Source organism: Acomys russatus, chromosome X (assembly GCF_903995435.1).
Source record: "Acomys russatus chromosome X, mAcoRus1.1, whole genome shotgun sequence".
Classification (NCBI taxonomy): domain Eukaryota; kingdom Metazoa; phylum Chordata; class Mammalia; order Rodentia; family Muridae; genus Acomys; species Acomys russatus.
Window position 1 is genome coordinate 49,508,693 of NC_067169.1, and position 20,429 is coordinate 49,529,121.

Genomic DNA, 20,429 nt, shown 5'->3' on the forward strand with positions numbered 1-20,429 from the left:
TTTGTGTAATAGCTGGGTTAAGAAATAAACTAAGAGAAACAAACATTGCTTTATAAAAATAACTTCAACAGGTAAGTAGAAGATGTCAGGCATGGTAGTGCAGGCCTTTAATCCCAGAACATAAGGGACAGAGGAAGGGGACCCAGGAATTCCTAGCCTTCCTCAGTCTTCATGTCTATCAAAATTATTAGAGACTGCTTCCAAAAAGTAGGAAGGGAAGCAGAACACCATAATCTCATATTATTACAAATGCAAAAATGTTTATATATAAACACACATACACAAAAGATTCAGAATAGGGGCTGGAGAGATGGCTCAGAGGTTAAGAGCACTGACTGCTCTTCCAGAGGTCCTGAGTTCAGTTCCTGGCAACCACATGGTGGCTCACAACCATCTATTGCCCTCTTCTGGTGTGCAGGTATACATACCAGCAAAGCACTGTATACATAATAAATAAATAAATCTTAAAAAAGGATTTAGAATAATGTTATATTATCAGTAATGATAATAACCGTGAATACTAGAATAAAGTAATTTTTGTTTTGCTTTTCCATACTTCCTAATTTCTACAGTATGGCTTCTGAAAAGATATAAATATTATTACAAAAATAAGAATTCAGTAAGGCTAATAACCCTGAACCTTTCAAATAGCAAGAAATGCCCAAGACTGTGAGTCTTATGTCTCCGCCATTGTCTGACTCCAGTTATACTACTGCATTTTCTCATCTGCACCGAGTAAAATTTTCAAAAAAAAAATGTTGTCAAAACATCTCAAAAGTACAGAGAAATAGTACTTCATTGAGTTTACAGAACAAGCTGTACACCTCTTTTTGTGTCTTCTTACTGATAAACACATATATGAATGGTATAATTGGGCATGACGTTTGCTTCCATTGTAGTATTTCATGAATGAATGATGAGATTGCTGGAGTGGAGATTACTAGTGATCTCTTACCTGTGATTAATGGAAACTACAGGTACAAAAAAGAGCTGAGTAATTGGGAACTCCAAATTTGCAGAAGTCTATTTATTTTTGCCTATTATTAACTTAGAAAATAGGCAAGGAGCCTATTTTTTATTATTACACATTATAAAGGCACAGATATAATCACCAGATACACTATGAAAGCAACCATTGGCAAGCAGAGTAATTACATGCATTTTGAAAGCTTGTACATTTTCTTTTTCCCCATGTAAGTTTTCTAAACAGTACTAATCCTATCTTTTAATTTTACACTGTCTACAATATATGGTTTAAAAGGTTTTCAAACACACGTAAAAAATTGTTGGCTATAGTTACTGTGATGAATAATCTTCAGTAACAACTGATGGAATGAGAAACGCCTAGAATTAGAAAGATCACCTCTGAGGCCATTTCAACAGAGTCTTAACTAAGGTGGAGAGAGACATTTTAAATGTGGTCAACAACATCCCATAGCCTTGGGACATGTGTAGTAGAAAGGAAAAATGGACAAAGCCCACTAACTGGCATATTCATATCCACATTATCTCCATTTCCCCTCCCTCTTCTTCTTTTCCTCCTCTTTTTTTTAATTTTAATTTTTATACTATTATTTATTAATTTATTCATATTACATCTCAATGGTTATCTCATCCATTGTATCCTCCCATTCCTCCCTCCCTCCCATTCTCCCCTTTCTCCCCTCCCCTATGACTGTTCCTGAGGGGGGGACCTCCTCCCCCTGTACATGCTCATAGGGTATCAAGTCTCTTCTTGGTAACCTGCTGTCCTTCCTCTGAGTGCCACCAGGTCTCCTCATCTTTTCCTCCTCTTAATCCTTGCTACTATGATATGAGGTGCTCTGTTTTGCCATGTACATCACCTCCCACTCTCCCATGATGAAGGGATAGGCCAAAATAAATCTCCCCTGTCTTAAGGTTATTTCGTTCACATGTTTTGACACAGTGATGAAAGACTAAGACAAGTACTGTGGACATGCCCTCCGGCTACATTGAGCTTCCGCAGTCAATACTTTGCCACATTTGCTGTCTCTGTGTATTTTTTCTGAAGTCTCTGGAAATAAATCAAATCCCTAAATTTACTGAAGAAACAAATCCCTAAACTCCCAGCATTCATATTCAAAGACAAAGCAAAATGTCATACTAGACCATAACAAAATTTTCATGTATACAATTTGCAATAATTCCATAGCACTTGATGTCTGCACCATACTCAAATTTTCTCAAGTGTCAAAGGAAAAAATTCTTTCAAACTGAGTTTTTTACATGTGGGTAAAAAAAAGGTCATGCACTGCATTTGCTTTTTAGGCTCCTTACCTCTTTCTCCCACAATACTGACTTTTTTTTTTATAAGTTCAAGTCAATAGTCTTCTAGAATGTCAAGCACTCTCTATGTTTGTAAGCTTTTGCTTCTTAGTTTGATTCATATTAAATATTTCATAATTTATGCTCTATATTTCACACTCCATCAAATTAGGAGGCTTCTAAGGTCAACTTGCATTATCATTAGTGATGCTAACATTAAATAATGATTAAAGAGCAATATCTGTCATAGAGCCATGTTGCAAAGATCCACATTGTCCATTTATAATTAGTAGTCAAACTCAATACATTGAAATGATACCTGTCTCTCATTATTTTCAGTTTGGATCAGTACTTAAAACAGGGTAGTATAGGGGGCTGGAAAGATGGCTCAGTGGTTAAGAGCACTGCCTGCTCTTCCAAAGGACCCGGATTCAATTCCCAGCACCCACATGGCAGCTCACAACTGTCTGTAACTCTAAGACCTGACACTTTCACACCAACACACATAAATTAGAATTAAAAAAGAAACAGGGTAGTACAGTTACAAGCGAATGATTTTGCTATCACCCTCCCCCCATATTCATTAGCTGCTGTTCTTCTATAATAGTTTTTCTTTCTTTACCAACTCCCCCATGAGTTTCTGATTCTTCAGTATGTTATTATCAATGTGTTAGTGATATTTACGTTTCCCAAATGTCATTAGTGTCATCACTATCAAGCATACTTTTTTCTTTGTATTATAATTTACTCAGGCTCACCTTGTGTTTTCAAACCCCAGATCTGGAGTGGCCATTTTTCTAAGCCACTCTGGTCTCCTTGAAAAAGGAATAGTATTTACTCACCTTTTTAAAAGAAAGACTTGTTTCAATGTTGGAAAAGATGTTTTTGTTTTGCTTTGAATAATGAATTCATAGATATTCCCTTTACTTTCATTAGTGCAAAACTCCACTGATCATCTCTAACTTTGTATTCAGTTATCCTTTTCTCACCTCATGAATCTTAGCTTATATTAAATTAGTGTATAAACACATACAAATATGTATGAATGTATATTTGTTCCTTCCTTGCTAAATATGTATGCATTTTAGATCACATTTATATGACTATTAATAAACCTATTGGATGACGTTCACAATTTCATTGTGGCTCTTCTAGTTTTTCAAGGCTGTGTCACTAAGAATGAGTCAGAGGCATGGGCTGACAACCTAGTTGAAATAGCTGCTTTTTCTGTGTGCATCTATTATCAAGCTGATAAGCATTTATCTTGTTTTTAGTGTTCTGTTTTAGGGTTCCTAAGATTTGCTTTGCTTTAATATTATTTTTGGATTTGTACAAATTAATATTAATTGGATATAAAAACTATATCAGGAAGTGACTTAGAGGCACGTAATTCCTGTCTCTATCCTCTCCATGTTGTCAATACCTTCCCCATGTGTGGCCATTTTCATAACTTTCATAACTTTGTAGAGATATATCTGCCATAAAGTTCCCCATTTGAATAGGTATTATTCAGTGGCTTTTAGTATATTCATAGAATAGTATAACTGTCATTAGTGTCTAATTCCAGAAACTTCAATAACCCATAAATAAATGTCACATCTAATACCAGTTACTCCTTATTACTATGCAATATTTTGTCTATCCATTTACATGGTGGTGGGTGCTTGGTTGATTTTTCACCTTTGAATAACTATGGATAATGCTGTTATAAATATCTCTAAGTTTTTTCTGGACATTTGTTCTTATTTATTTTGGGTATATATTCATAATATGGAATTCCTGAGTCATTTAGAACCCTATATTTAACTTTTAGAATCACTAGAATTACTTTTTGGCTTTTTGAGACAGGATCTCTGTGTAGCATTGGCGGTCCTGCAGCTCACTCTATAGATCAGGCTGGCCTCAAACTCTCAGAGATCTGCCTGACTCTGCTTTCCAAGCATTGAGATTAAAGGTATTATTTTAACCACATTTCATTTGACAAAAGTTTTTAACATGTATGTATGTTCTTACATTTTAATTTTTCATCTATCAGGATATTCTAGAATATTACACCCACTGATTTACAACTTAGGTGTTTTGGTTTTGTTACTTGTTTTATAACCTAAAATGTATAATGCATTCCATGGAAAGAAACTGCATAGACATACTTCTTATTCTTTTTTATGACTACAAAATACTATATGGTTGAATATATCCTCATTCACTCAACAAGTCTCCATTGTTGGACATTTGTACTGTGTCTAATTTTTGTTATTAAAATTTTGCTACAGTGACCAACACTGTACATATATTGTTTTGCATGTGAAGATGTATTTTTAAAGTACAAGCAAAAATTTGTGGTTGGTAGATTAATATGCATACATATTAAATAATTTTGAATACTCCTCCTATGGGAGCATACTGAACTAATATTACAATTAATCAAAGTGCCTGTTTCTCATGACTTCATTGATAGAAAAGCTAATTGAAATTTGTCAATGAATAAAGAGCTCAGTGGAAGTTTAGCCTGTATTTTATTACTATGGTGAAATTGAGTATTAACATTTAAATCATTATATTTCTGTGACCTATGTCTACGCATCTCTTTTGGTTTCAACAAATTTGAAGAACAGGAGTGCTTTAGTAAACCAGGTAGATGAGAATATAGAGGCAGATATTTCAACACTCACTACCAGCAGAAACATCATCTCAAGTCCTTAGGCTCTTGTCATATATTAGATTGTCAGAAAGTCACAGCTGAAAGACTCCTTTAAAATTAATCGATTCAGGTCCATCCAAGTCTACATTAACAAAGTGAGGGCCAAAGAGTGGCAGGACATACTTTAGGTCACATAACAAATTATAGCTAGACCTAGAAATTGAACTCAAACTTACTTTCCCTAGAGCAATTTCAAATTAATGTGCAACTGATTTCTTTGTTGATTTTTTCATTTTTACTAAGATTACATCGAAGTACATTTTGGAGAGAACATGTCTCTTAATATTCTCTATTAGCCTGAGATGCAGACATCAACACTAAATCAAAATCTATTTTTGTTAGCCATGCTTATTATCTATATCAGCATCTTTAATATTTACTTGCTGCAGAAATATAAAAAATATCTTGTAAGGTACAAGCTGGATGAGATTTCTGAAGATAGCTCACATCACAGGAACATCTGAGGCCCAGATAGGCAGTGTTTGAGATTATCACAGGGGCAGCCAAGAGGGTTCCTTAGTCTGAGATTCCCACTATGACTAAAGATCTGAATTTTAGGTGTTTATATCCTCTCTAGATAAGGTTCGTTATAGCATTGGTGAATTTTGGGAGTGTGTAGACAGGATTACTTCTAAGTATAAGTTTAAGATGCGTTAAAATTTATAATCTTATTTGCACATTATTGCTTAAAACACCAGAATATTGCTTGAGAGGGGCAGACTAATAAAATGATCTAGCAACAGAACTGAAATAAGCACCTCAAGTTTGATAACTTCTGATCAGAATGCTTTCTGCCTTTATTTTGATGCAAACAAATGAACCTTTGTTCACAAAATGGAATCTTTTCCATGAAGCATTACCATGGAGTACATGTACCCCTTCTATGTTCCCTGATGTCTACATACCACTCCAGGAGGTTGGCCAGAATCCTAACACCTCTCCTTTTATCCATTTCTCTCTCCCTCCCTCCTTCTCTCCATCTATCCATCCCTCTTTTCCTTTCTTCCCCCTCCCCTTTCTTTTGGCAAGGTCTTACTACATAATAAGTCAGGTTTGGCCTCAAACCAACAATCATTCTACACTATCCTCCCAAATGCTAGGATCACACATACATACACACACACACACACACACACACACACACACACACACACACACACACGCAGAGAGAGAGAGAGAGAGAGACAATGTGCCTGGCAAAAATTGCACTTCTTAAGAGCTCATTATATATCATATTGCTTTTCCTATGTTCATTTGAATCCAGAACATTCCCACTTCATAGTCATCAGTATTCTCATCATAGAGATGAACACACCAAGGTTCAGAGATACTTAAGATTAGACAGCTAAGTAAGTTGTAGAACTGGGATCCAAAACTAGGCTTCTCAGACAGTAAAGTCATGTCTGGTCCTGGTGCACAAACACTACCTTACTGCTGCCTTTCAGCTAAGATAGTCCAGGGGCCTGTTAATTCTAGGTCCCCTGGATGAGGAGGACTGGTGGCACTCAGAGGAAGGATGGCAGGCTACCAAGAAGAGACTTGATTGATACCCTATGAACATATACAGGGGGAGGAAATCCCCCTCAGTCACAGTCATAGGGGAGGGGAGTAAGGGGAAAATGGGAGGGAGGGAGGAATGGGAGGATACAAGGGATGAGATAACAATTGAGATGTAATATGAATGAATTAATAAAAAATGATATTAAAAAAATTCTAGGCGACATCCAGGGTAAAGGCAAAACTGAACTCCCTCAGAGAAGACTCAGATGACCCAGGAAAAAGTTGGGGAATGGTGATCAATGAATTGAGACACAGTTTTTCCTTAGTTCTACCATGTGTGCCAGACCTCAACAGAGACTTTTTCTGAAAACTCAGCAGTTACTTACTTTACCAAGTGTCTGATTAGAAGTTCCAGCATCTCCCGGTTCTTTTCTGGTAGCTTATATACTAGGGAGTGAATAGCCCCCAGACGGTAATCCAGATTGTCAGATTCTGGCAGAGAAAACAAAGAGAGATGGTTGGTTTCCAAGTGACTAGATGAAGGAAGCTTTCACATGTCTACAAGCACACACACACACACACACACACACACACACACACACACACACACACACACACATACACACACACACACACAAACCTGAATACATGAAGAAGTAGAAAGGGAGAGAGAAGTAGAGGGGGGAAGAGAGCAACGGAGAGGGAGGGAAAGAGAGAGGAAAATAGATGAAGAGAAAAAGAGAGTAAACAGATAAATAAATAGGTACATACAGGCAATAAATGAGAAAAAATAGAAACAAAACCAACAATGGCAAGGAAAAAAATAACAAGCAAAAGTAACAAAATTTAGGCCTAGAGAAATGAAAAAATTAGAAAGTGGGGAGTGGAGGCTTGTGGACAAGACAGTCTCAGATGCAAGAAGAATTGCAGTTACAGCATGTTGTCTTTAAAAAACCCCAAGCAAAGCCTCCAGTATCTAACACCCCTTTCATGATAAATGTCTTGGAGTGATCAGGGATACAAGGCAGATACCTAAACACAATAAAGGCAATATACAGCAAGTCAATACCCAACATTAAATTAAATGGAGAGAAATTTAAAGTACTTCCACTAAAATCAGAGGCAAGACAAGGCTGCCCATTCTCTCTAAATCTCTTCAATAAAGTACTTGAAGTTCTAGCTAAAGCAATAAGACAACTGCAGGAGATAAAGGTGACACAAATTGAAAAGGAGGAAGTCAAAATATCGATATTCACAGATGATGTAATAGTATACATAAGTAACCCAAAAAATTCTACCAGAGAACTCCTATAGATGATGAACAACTTGGGCCAAGTTGCTGGATACAAAATTAACTCAAAACAAATGACAAAAGTGCTGAAGAAAAAATTAAGGAAACAGCACTCTTAACAATAGCCACAAATAATATAAAAAATCTTGGTGTAACTCTAACCAAGCAAGTGAAAGACCTGTATGAAAAGAACTTCAAGTCTCTGAAGAAAGAAACTGAAGAAGATATCAGGAAATAGAAAGATCTCCCATGCCCATGGATCAGTAGGATTAACAAAGTAAAAATTGCCATCTTACCAAAAGCAATCTAAAGATTCAATTCCCATGAAAATTCAAATACAATTATTTAAGACCTTGAAAGAGCAATTCTCAGCTTCATATGGAAGAACAAACAAACAATCAAACAAACAAAAACCAGGATAGCCAAAACAATCCTATAAAATAAAATAGCTTCTGGAGGTATCACCAGCCCTGATTTCAAGGTGTACTTGTAATAATTTTTATACATGCTTTTGACGTAAAAACAGGCAAGTTGATCAATGGAATCAAACTGAAGACCCAGAAACAAACCCACACACCTACAGACATTTGTTTTTTTTTTTTTTTTTTTTTTTACAAAGAAACCAAAACCATGCAGTGGATAAAAGAAAGCATCTTTAACAAATGGTGCTGGTCTAACTGGACGTCTGCATGTAGAAGAATCCAAATAGATCCATTATTTATCACCTAGCACACAACTCAAGTTCAAGTTGATCAAAGATCTCAACATAAAACCAGATACACTGAACCTCATAGAAGAGAAACTAGAGAATAACCTTGAGCTTATTGGCACAGGAGACAACTTCCTGAACAGAATGCCAATAGCTCAGGCTTGAAGATCAACAATTAATAAATGGGACACCATAAAACTGAAAAGCTTCTGTAAAGCAAAGGACACCGTCAATAGAACAAAACAACAGCCTACAGACTGGGAAAAGATCTTCACCAACCCTATATCTGACAAAGGACTAATATCCAAAATATATAAAGAACTCAAGAAATTAAACACCACCAAACCAAATCCATTTAAAAATGGGGTACAGAGGTAAACAGAGAATTCTCAACAGAGGAATCTCTAATGGCCAAGAAGCACTTAAAGAAATGTTCAAGGTCCTTAGTCAACAGAAAATGCAAATGAAAACAACTCTGAGATTCCATCTTACACTTGTCAGAATGGCTAAGATAAAAAACTCAAGCACATGCTGGAGCATATGTGGAGCAAAAGGGTAGATAGGGGAACTGGGGTGGGGAATCAGGTGTGGATAGAGTTAGGCAAAGGGCTGGGAGAGAATGGTAATTGGTGTGGAGGGCATCTTTGGGATAAGCAAGAGTCCTGGGATAGAGGAGGCTCCTGGGAATCTATGGGAGTTACCCTAACTGAGACACTTTGCAGCAGGGGATATGGAGCCTGAAATGACCACCTCCTGTAGCCAGGCAGAAATTCCAGTGGAGAGAGGACATCAGCCCACCCACAAAATCTTTGACTTAAAATTTGTCCTGTCTACAAGATGTACAGGGATAAAGATAAAATAGAAATTGAGGGAATGGCCAACTAATGACTGGCCCCACTTGAGACTCACTCTATGAGATACAACGAACCCTGACACTATTAATGATACTCTGCTATGCTTGCAGACAGGAGAGTAGCATAACTGTGCTCTGACAGGGTTCATCCAGCAGCTGATAGAAACAATTGCAGAGACCCACAACCAAATATTGGTCGAGTTCTGGAAGTCTTGTGGAAAAGTGGAGGGAAGGATTGAGGGAGCTGAAGGGGTCAAGGACACCACAAGATTTATAGAGTAAAGTAACCTGGGCCCATGGGGGCTCACAGAGACTGAACCACCAACCGAAGAACATACATGGTCTGGACCTAGGACCCTACATATATGTAGCAGATGTGCAGGTTCATGTGGGTCCCCTAACAATCTGAGCAAGGGGGTAGGTGTGACTGTTTCTGGCTCTGTTGCCTGTCTTTGGATCCCTTTCCCCTAGCTGGGCTCCTTTGTCTGGCCTAGGTAGGAGAGGATGTGCCTAGTCTTGCTGAGACTTGATGTGCTAGGGTACCTAGAGGGCAAAAGGAAGAGTGAATGAGGGGAGAAGGAGGGAGGAAGCTGGGATCAGATTGTAAAGTGAATAAGAAAAATTAATGAATGAATGAAAAGAAACCATTTCCCACCTATTATTATGTGAGGTACTGAGGCTTCTGTCTTTCAATGTCAATCACCGAAAGAGCCCTGAAGCACACACCACATGCTTCATGTTAACCAGTTTTCTAGAAACTATGCAACTAACATTGGCTATTAAAAAAGTTATCTACCTGTGAAAGTTTGCAAGCAGAAATATTCTCATTCAGTAGTGGGAAAATTCTGAGTTTATTTTTGAATGCAATTTTCTAGTTTATTGCTATAAACTCACTAAGAAAGCAGGACAATACAATTTAACTAGTAAAACAAATACTTACTGGCAGCAGACACGAGCTCTTTGTGAAGCTTATAAGTCATGACAGGTTCGGAAAGATTCCTGCAATGAATGGAGACGATCAGTGTTTTTGGAGGAAGGAGTAACTACAGCTTGGAGTCTCAGTTCTCTGAGCAGTAACGTCCTACAGCTTAACCTCATTATACACATTTCACAGAAGCTTCCCTAGGGGAACCCATGTTTAAGAGAAGAACTGCAAATATATAGGCTGAGGCTGCTAGCAAGGGTCCACTTAGCTCCCCAACGTGAAAGGCAATGAAAGCCAGTCCTGTCAGCTCTAAAATAGACATACTCTAAATGTGGCCATGTGTTTGCAAGGTGATGGGTCTGAAGAATTTTCAAAGCACTTTCATATCTGTTCTATTTAATCCTTCCATTGATTCCATGGAGTAGGATTGGAACAAAGTGATGAGTCCTGGGATGAGGCTAACACTTGCGAAATCCCTAACCATAGAGGCAGAAGCTTCGACAGGGGCAGTTGAGATGTGTACACATTTCCAGACAGGTGTCTACAGAAAGCAATGTGCATAGCATTTCTGCTTCTTAGTCCGAGCATTCCCTGGTTTACTCTCTAATCCATTACAAAACTCTGATTCACCCTAACTGCTCCAAAGAAGTTGTTCTCACCAGTCCCATCAGTGACTGCCTCAATGTTGTACATAACTGTCATTCTTTACCTTACTTGACCTCTTTGTGGCATTTGATGTTACTAATAAGCCTCCTTGAGACTTAGCTTTTAGATTTTGCTGAATTGCTTGATTTGTTTTTTTCTCTACCACTGTGGCCTTCCTGGGCTGCCTTCTCTCGGAATTTATCATGGCTTCTTTTCCTCTGTGCAACTCTAGAGGGCTGGAAAACTCAAATGTCTAGAGAGGCAAGGCAATTTTCATATTGTACATGTCTCATATTTTTAACTGACATTTGCATGAGAATGCCTTAATCTGTCTACAAACAGCAGCTATACTCACTTCTGCAAATAAGCACATAGGCTCATGGGAGTCAAATCTTTCCACTTCACAACAGAAATAGAAAAGGAATATTTTTATATGAAATACATACATTTTCATGTAAAATGGCCAAATTCACTTTGGCCATTAATTTGATTCTATTTCAATGGTATCAACTACTGGACAAAGATGTCCTAAAACTTTGTATTGCTGTTTTCCTGACAGTCTGTCAGGAACAGACCCCAGCACAGCATCATAATTTCCACTCCTGTCACCGAAAGGCCCAAGAAGGGCCCTACATCTAATTTCTTAATAAAAATTATTTCTCTATGGCTAATCCAGTCTCCATGGTCTAGCACATTCACTTTACTCTCAATTGATTCCTATTCTGTATATTAGCCCAAACCTGATTACCTTCTCCCTCATGATCATACACAACCAGTGAAAAGATTCCATGCACAGACTGTTCTTATAATTCTTGTCCCTGATACCAATCTTTATATAAAGAAAAAGAAAAAGAAATCCACTTTGCATCATGACTGCACATACAGTGTAACCTCATGTTCTTACTGTCGCTTCCCTGACACAATGGACTGGATAGAAGCCAAAAAAAACTCTCCTTCTTTAAAAATTAAATGTAAATACATCAATAGTGATTACAGTTTATCATAGATTACAGCCCCACTGATGCTCAACTCTCATGAAATGTGTTGTCCACTCATAGATTCAGGCTTGCCTGTTCCTTCTGCTGATTTAGACTTGAGCTAGAAAGATTTAAATTGGAGCAAGCCTTTGAAACACATCTTTGATTATATTGACTCCTTTTTCAAGGAGAATATAGACAGTACACCATTTACTCACCAACTACCCTCGTTATCCCAAGCCTTTGGAAATTATTCACATAAGATTGCTTTCTCTTTATTAAATTATCAATGCAATCTAAAGATGAGCCATTGAAAACAGGGATTAGGGGGTAAAAGACATTATATATATATATATATATATATATATATATATATATATATTGAATGTATATAAATACATATTCAAATATTTTAAAGAACATATACTTATGCCAATAAATAGGATTTTAATTTCATTAGCACTGTGTATCTCCAATTTTTTCTAGTAAACTAATCTTTTTTCTTACTGTTGTCACTTCATTTACTTCCAACATTGCATTTTCTTTTATATTTCCATTTATATGGGTTAAAACATGACAGCACAATATAAACTTGTCCTATTTCTCCTTTTTTCTTTGGGGCAAGAGCTCCACCCCTGAGCTGTATCTACAAGATGGTAGTTTTAAAGCAAGTGTATTTTTCAAAAGTATTTTTTCAGTAACAAATCTAATCTTCATGCTTTCTATAATAAATCTCATAATACAAATATGTTTTCTAATGCTTGAGGTGGTGGCACAAGACTATAATTCTAGCATTCAGGAGGCTGAGGCAGGATGACTGTATCAAGTTCCAGTACATCCTGGGCTACAAAGTTAGACCTGGACTCAAAGACAAAGAAACAAAAAACTTCTTATATGCCTCATCAAACAAAAATTCTCTTTACTCTGTTCTTCTATTTAGCAATCTTCTCCAACTTTCTGAACATGGGACTATACTCCAATCTCTATCAAGACAAATTTCACCAATCATGAAAAGCAAAATCCCAGTTCAAGTAGAGCATACCTGAGGTAGAATTTTAAGGAGCTTGTGATTGTCTTAATGTCCCAGTCACTATTATGAAAATCAATATCCCCTGGACATTTTGGATCTAAGAAAGACAAAAACAAAAAATAGTTAATCTTCCAACAGACTTTACCTGTTACTTTCTTCTTAAAATGAACTATATTCATTAGAAGATGGTTACTCTAATACATTTTCAAGAGACCAAAACTTTCCAAAAAAGAAATCTATTCTGCTTTCATTTTTTTCTTGTATTTTGGCCCAGTATTAAAAAATTTGGAAATCATCACTTCTAGACAGACTATGAGGAAAAACTGTTGAAGGAACTGAACAACACTGTAGATTCTGTAGTTTCTGAAGTAGAGAAGAAAACTGCTGCTGCCAAACTGTGAAGACAAACAGCCTGCTAGAGTCAGCACTTTCTGGCGGAAGCTCAAGAACAGAAACACCATGGAAACCAATACCAACACAGGATAACCTAATCTGTAAATTAAAAAAAAAAATTGCTAAGACCCAATATGTATGAGTTGCAGAGTCAAAAACAACTGAATGGCTTAATTCCATTAGGGAATGCTGAAGGCTTGAATTCCCTCTTAGTTTTACTATCTGAATGAGCTAAGTAGTTACCGAAAATGCTCAACTCTATGTCCAGTCTGTCTCTCCTTAAAAGGGACATCAAAAATAAACTGAGGGGCACTGAGAAAGGTCACAGGCCAGGGGTACAGTGTACTGAAGACAAAGAACCGTAAGAGCTCTGACTCACTTCCCATGACACCTTATCATTATTATAAGCCTTCTTCACACTAACAGTACCCATTCTGACTAAGAGAAAAGAACACTTCACTAAGCCTCTGTGCTAAAGCAGTAATAGAAGACAGTCAAAAACACAAACTTTGCCTGAACCAAACAGAAAGTGTCATACCAAAGGTAAGTAAACCTCCATTATTTTCATCTATTATATCATGTCTAGCTTACAAAAAGTCAGAAAACACAGATTAAAGATGCAGAAGAAACAAAAGAATCACACTTTGATATGGAAATTTTGGAAATATAAACTCAGTAGCTTGAAACAGCTGTGATTAATGTTAAGGGCTATAATACACAAAAGGGGAACATAAAAGAAGAGATGGATCAAATAGAACATAGATGCAAAATCTGAGAAGCATAAAAACGAACGCTAAAAGACACTATAAGGGGAAGAAAGAATGCCTTTAAGAACTGAACACAGCTGATGGAAATATCAGTGAGTCTGAAGAAATGCCAATAGATACTTCTAAAATGGAAATATAAACAAAAAAGGATGAAAAGTGAAAAAATCACTAAAGCTATGAAAGATATAATATATATGTGATAAGAATCATCATGATGAAATAAAAGGTAAAAAGGAAAGAAAAAATGAGATTTTTGGATATAGCTCAGTAGTAGAGTGTTTTATTGCATGTGTGAGGCCTTGAGTTCAATTCCCAGTGCTGGAGGAAAAAAGAACGAAAGAGAAAAGAAAAAAGAGATAATAAAGAGCAGAAAAGAAAAAGAGCTGAATAATTAAGAATTTTACAAAACTAATGACAAAAATGCAGGAAAGAATCATCAGAAAATACCTGTATATCTAGATAGATAGATAGATAGATAGATAGATAGATAGATAGATAGATAGACAGACAGACAGACAGACAGATACAGATTGCTAAGAATAAGTGACAGTGAGGTGCCCAGCTCCAATTACTATAACTACAGTGCAACCCACACACTAAGGTGCTTATTGCTAAATGACAATGTTCAGTGAGTTAGGATTTAGACTTCTAGTATTTTCAACTTATACTGTAAAGCAAAAAACATCTAGATTTGTATAACCTACAAAAATTAAATTAAACTTCCAACAAAACAAGGCCCTACAAAAGAATACAGTTGGCCACTAGTTGTCTCTAAGGACTCAGTTTATAGATTCAAGATTTAAAGACAAGAACACCTAGAAAACAATATGGCCTTAAAAAATCTCTACCCAGATGACAATTTCATCTTATTCCAACCATAATGGCAAAGATCACAACTGACAGCAAAATATGGAAAGGATGTGGGGGAAAGGGAACGCTCATTCACTGCTGGAAGGATTGCAAACCGGTCCAACCACTTCGGAAGTCAGTGTACAGAGTCCCCAAACTGTGAAAAAATAAACCTACCATATGACCCAGATATACTACTCCTCAGCATATACCCAAAGGACTCAACATCCTACTCCACAGACACTTATTCAGCCATGTTCATTGCTGCTCTATTTACAACAACTAGGAAATGGAAACAATCTAAATGTCCTTAAACTAACAAGTGGATGATGACAATGTGGTATATATACACTATGGTTACTATTCAACTATAAAGAAGAAATGAAATTTGCAGGTAAATGAACAGAACTAGAAAAGATCATATTGAATGATATATCCCAAACCCAGAAAGACAAATGTCACATGTTCTCCCTCATATGAGGTTTCTAGCTCCAAATCTTCAGATGTGAGTATATAATCTGGAGTAATTGCAGAAACCAGGAAAGTTAAAAAAAAAAATGCTTGTGAGCATAAAGTTATTGTGTGATTAAATGCTGATTTCTGAACCACTCCCCCTCATATCTGGCTGCAATCCTTCTTCTGAAAATCTTCTGTCTCAATGTTTTTATGTAAACATTACTCCCAATTGTCCCCATATGTGCCAATAAATCACTGAGCAGGGGAGAGAATAAAGCGGGACTTCCTGCTAGCCTGGTGAGGATGAGTTATAAGAGAAAGTAGGGGATTCAGCCACAGACTGAGGACCAGGAGACATCAGGAGAGGAGCTGGAACAGAGAAAGCCACAAAGTACAAGTATCTTGGGTGGTTTTGTTTTTGTTTCTTGCAAAGAGTAAGCCATATTATCCTAGAGTGTTAAGAATAGACTAGTAACTGTTCAGTTATTGTGTTGTGAGGCTTATTAAAACAATATAATAGAGTCTCAATTATTTGGGTGATAGGTTGAAAGCAACTGAAAAACAAGCACAATTATATTAAAAAATAACTAACAAACGCTGTTACAAAGGGAGAAGCAATAGAAAGGTACTAGCAGGGTACAAGTGATTTGAGGAAGAAAAGAGGGGTTTTAATTAGGGAAGAGGAAAGATATAAAAAGAAATGGAAGATATCATAATAGTAAGGATATCAGGAAAAGTCATAAGGAATCATTCTATTAACTATATACCTAAAATATCTATAGCACATATAAAACTCTACAAATACATACAGTTTAAATAAAAGACTTGCATCTGGGCTGACAATACTCCCACAAGAGCTGTAAATGTATCTAATAAAAAACACTAGGCATGAGAAGCTCTCTTTTGAGTTGTCTATGAGACTCCCAAAACACTAGAGGTTATTGCTGCTGTCCTTAGTTATCACCCAGAGGTGAAAGGTAAGACCCCATCAATAAAGGTACCATGTACTTCATACACAAAACCTAGAGGAACTGACCTGGATCTGACTTGAAAGCCTTTTCCCCAAATATGCTTTCATGGTACAAGAAAACAACATGCAACCTTCCAAAGGAAGGTAGCAACCAACAGTAGTACCCAGGTATTATGTCTATGAACTACAACAATGACCAGCATGTCAGGATAACCCTAAGGGTGCAATGGTGGAAAGCATACCTTGGCAGTAACCAACAACTCTCTAAAATATAAGACCCACTCAACAAGAAGGAAATCATGCCTGATACTAGAAACCTGGTCAACTACCCAAGGCTAGTAAAGTCATAGATCTTGGAGGATAGCCTAATCCCTAACTACGTTCTAAGTATTTGTCCTTGTGTTCACAGATAAGTGTTGTCCTTACCCAGCATCAAGGAAACTTCTCTTTGCAACAGATGGAGACCATTACAGAAACTATAATCAATCAAAATGCAGAGTTTGGATCAACTCCCAACTGATGTAATCATAATCTCTCTAATTAATATATATATATATATATATATATATATATATATATATATATATATATATATATATATATATATATATATATATATATATCACAACTCCAACAGGGATCAGTTTGGGAAGAAGGGATGAAAATTGTAAGGCTAAAGGAACTGGAAATCTGCTGTGAGATTTCCTCTCCTTGAAATACCATGAAGTCTCAACAACAGGATTACCTAAATAACACTTGAACAAAGATGGCACAATACATATGTTAATGGAAGAAGGAAAGCTCATAAGGCCTCAACTCTAGACAATAGATATGCTAATGAAGGAAAGCTCTAGACAAAGAACTACTAAGGAATGCTGAAAGTAGGAAGAGAATACCAATTGGTTTCCAAAACCAAATGATCAGCCCTAAAAACATACATACATATAACATTATATGGACTGAGAAGGTTGGATTTGCATTATTCAGTTGTGTGCGCATGCTTACGTGCACGTGCGTGCGAGTGTATATGTGTGCGTGTGTATGTGTGTGTGTGTGTGTGTGTGTGTGTGTGTGTGTGTGTGTGTGTGTTTGGTTCTACCCTAGGTCTCTGAGCCATTCAGCTTCCAGATCCTGGCCATTCAGGATTATATATATAGAAAATAATACATTGTCAAATAGAAATGCCACAATTTTCAAAACTCTGAGTTTGTCACTGCTCTTGGTATCTATTCTCTTGCAATGATATTTTGGTAATATCAAATTTTAATTCCTTAGTTTCCCCAAATATGTGGGTGGGTAGAATCTGTGTTCTCTTATCTTTTTTTTTTTTTGTTTTGTTTTGTTTTGTCTTGTTTTGTTTTGTTTTTCGAGACGGGGTTTCTCTGTGTAGCCTTGGCCATCCTGGACTCATTTTGTAGACCAGGCTGGCCTCGAACTCACAGCGATCCGCCTGCCTCTGCCTCCCGAGTGCTGGGATTAAAGGCATGCGCCACCACGCCCGGCTATCTTTTGAAGACTGCATGCAACAAACTTTCTGGGTAAATTTACAAAGTTCACTTACAAGCAAATTCCTTTACCCTTGATTAAAACTGTTAAGTTCTCTTTTACTAAGGGAATCTGTGACCTTCACAAAAATTCCTGAACTCTCAAGTCTATTTCAGTAAACTAGAAGATTTTTGGGAGGGGTGGGGGTTGTTTTTGCTGTTGTTTTTCAAGATAGGTTTTCTCTGTGTAGTTCTGGCTGTCCTGAAATCTATGCAGACCAAGCTGGCCTTGAACTCAGCCTGCCTCTGCCTCCTGGGTGCTGACTTAAAGGTGTGTGCCACTATGTCCAGATAACAAGATATTTTAATATTGTATGACATCATACTTTATTTCTCACATATAACCTAACTGCAAAGAAGGCAAACTCACTAACTCTGGTCATCAATAGAAATAACTTTTAAAAATTATATATTATATTTTATGGTAATATCTATAGTAGAATAGGAAGTAGCTCCGAATGATGCTCTAGAGGAAGGATTTCAGCCATGTTTAATGATAAAGGTAGAGAGAACTGAAGGTGCCTACGGTGTAAGGGATCATGAAATCATACCAAGTAGCAACAAAACTTCAATTATAGAAAACAGTAACAAAGGCCCATCCACAAAAGAAAGCATGGGTAAGTGACGACATAATCACTACCAAAAAGGGTAAAAGATGAACCACTGCCAGGGTCACACTGAAAGTATCTGAAAGGAAAATGCTGGCACGAGAATTACTTCTTATCTTTAGCCATTGGAAGGTAATCACCAATTTCCAGGTACACAATTTGACAGCATGAGAACATAGTCCTGGGCAGAGTTACAACATGATGCAATTGCTTAGTATTAATTCATTTTATGAAAATTTCAGTGTAGTTACAAATTTTTGTCTTGGAGACAAAAACATGTTAATACAGCTTCATGAACAGCGCTGATAAAAGTCTTAGCTAATCAGTCTGATATCGCCCCATGCAGACACAGCATTCCATGTTCTATCACAACCAATACTAGAAGAACTGAGTGTCTCAGGTAACCCCAACAGGAGAAGAATCTTGAAAACTTGTGTCTCCTTTCTTCTGGATTCTACCACATACACATTTCATCTTTGCTAATTTTGGTTTGACTTTTGATCATGATAAATCATAGCCATGAGAATGACTGTATGCAATCTTGCTAGTTTCTCTATTTGCAAAAGCTGGAGGTGGATTTGGTGACCTTCAAGGAATATGAGAGACATATTTCCGGGACTTGATGAGGAAGAGATACAATTTCTTTTTCAATCTTTCAGCAATTAAACTAAGCATGTCATAGCATAGGCAATGATGACTGAGTATAATGTACTAAATTCAACGCTGAAATGACAAAGCACAGATATAGGAATTAAATGTGAGGAAAGTTTGCACAGACACACAGAGACATTTCAGTTATTAAAGGGCACTACAAATTGCAATTTAAGTGTTCAGATTTATGAAAAAATAAAATGGAAACATTGAGAAATCAAAAATCAAATTATAATTAAAGAAGAAGAAAACCATGATGAAACTCCAAGTTAATTAATCATACACTCAGAATTCTAAAGGTTTCCTTTCTCACTGTGGTATCTAAACTGCATTATGACTAATCCCACATCACCCTAGAAACCACAATAAAACTGTGTCCACTGAAAAGAATAACGTCATTATTGACACATTTATTCAGCACATATTAAGTAGTTTTTCTGTTCCAAGTACGGTTTCAAGAAACTAAGTGTATACAGTAAATAAAATAAAATCTCTACCCTCTGAAGGTTCAATATATGAATCATTTCATAACTCATAACTAAGTGAGTTCAAGGTCAAAAGAAAAGCATGACAACTTGATCTTGGCACAAGACAGACAATGATTATGAACCATCACATTATTTCTTAGAAAGGCACAATGCTTTCCAGGGGTTCTAACATAGTGCTGAGATAGCTAGCGGCAAATCTGAGAACAGCCTTCCATGATGAATAGAAATGCTCAATTGGATTAAGAAATAATTAGATCTAATCAGAACAAGCTGTATATGAGTCTATGAATCCACAAGGGGAATAAAAAACTTAATATAAGAATGATAGAAAACAAGGTCATAAAGAAATAACTATGATGTGTATATATTGTCAAGAAGTTATGCAATGATTTTACAAAGGGAAGTAAGTATATAAAGGTTGATGAAAACCAGCTTACATCTTGGTTAAAATCCAGATCACTCATCCTGAACTGCTATTGCATTAATAGCCTCCAGATACATGTGGAATAGATTCCAACCTGTTGATATAAATACACTTCATTTTCTACCATAGAGAATACTTGCTTCCATAAGTAGCAAGGTGGTAAAGATGGCATCTGGGTCAGATTCAATCTACAGACATATTTAGTTTGGCTTATGATGGGTGTCTTATTCACTTCTAAATTATCTCAAACATAAAGAGAAAAACTTTTTTAAAAACACCCATGTGCTAATCATATCTTCATAACTGATTTCTCCCAGATTATTCTATAAAGAAGTTAAATAAATATTATATTTAAATCAATA

General features: G+C 36.5%; 1 protein-coding gene across 2 annotated transcripts in view; it reads right to left on the minus strand.

The window, feature by feature from the left end:
• Nucleotides 1–20,429, minus strand: part of Ophn1 (oligophrenin 1) — a 307,191-nt gene that overhangs the window by 62,622 nt on the left and 224,140 nt on the right. For both annotated transcript variants that reach the window (XM_051142013.1, XM_051142012.1), the window contains exons 16-18: nucleotides 12,930–13,014; nucleotides 10,281–10,339; nucleotides 6,874–6,979 (exon numbers count right to left, since the gene is read on the minus strand). In XM_051142013.1, coding sequence (XP_050997970.1) covers nucleotides 6,874–6,979; nucleotides 10,281–10,339; nucleotides 12,930–13,014 — 250 coding nt within the window. The remainder of the gene's footprint in view (nucleotides 1–6,873; nucleotides 6,980–10,280; nucleotides 10,340–12,929; nucleotides 13,015–20,429) is intronic.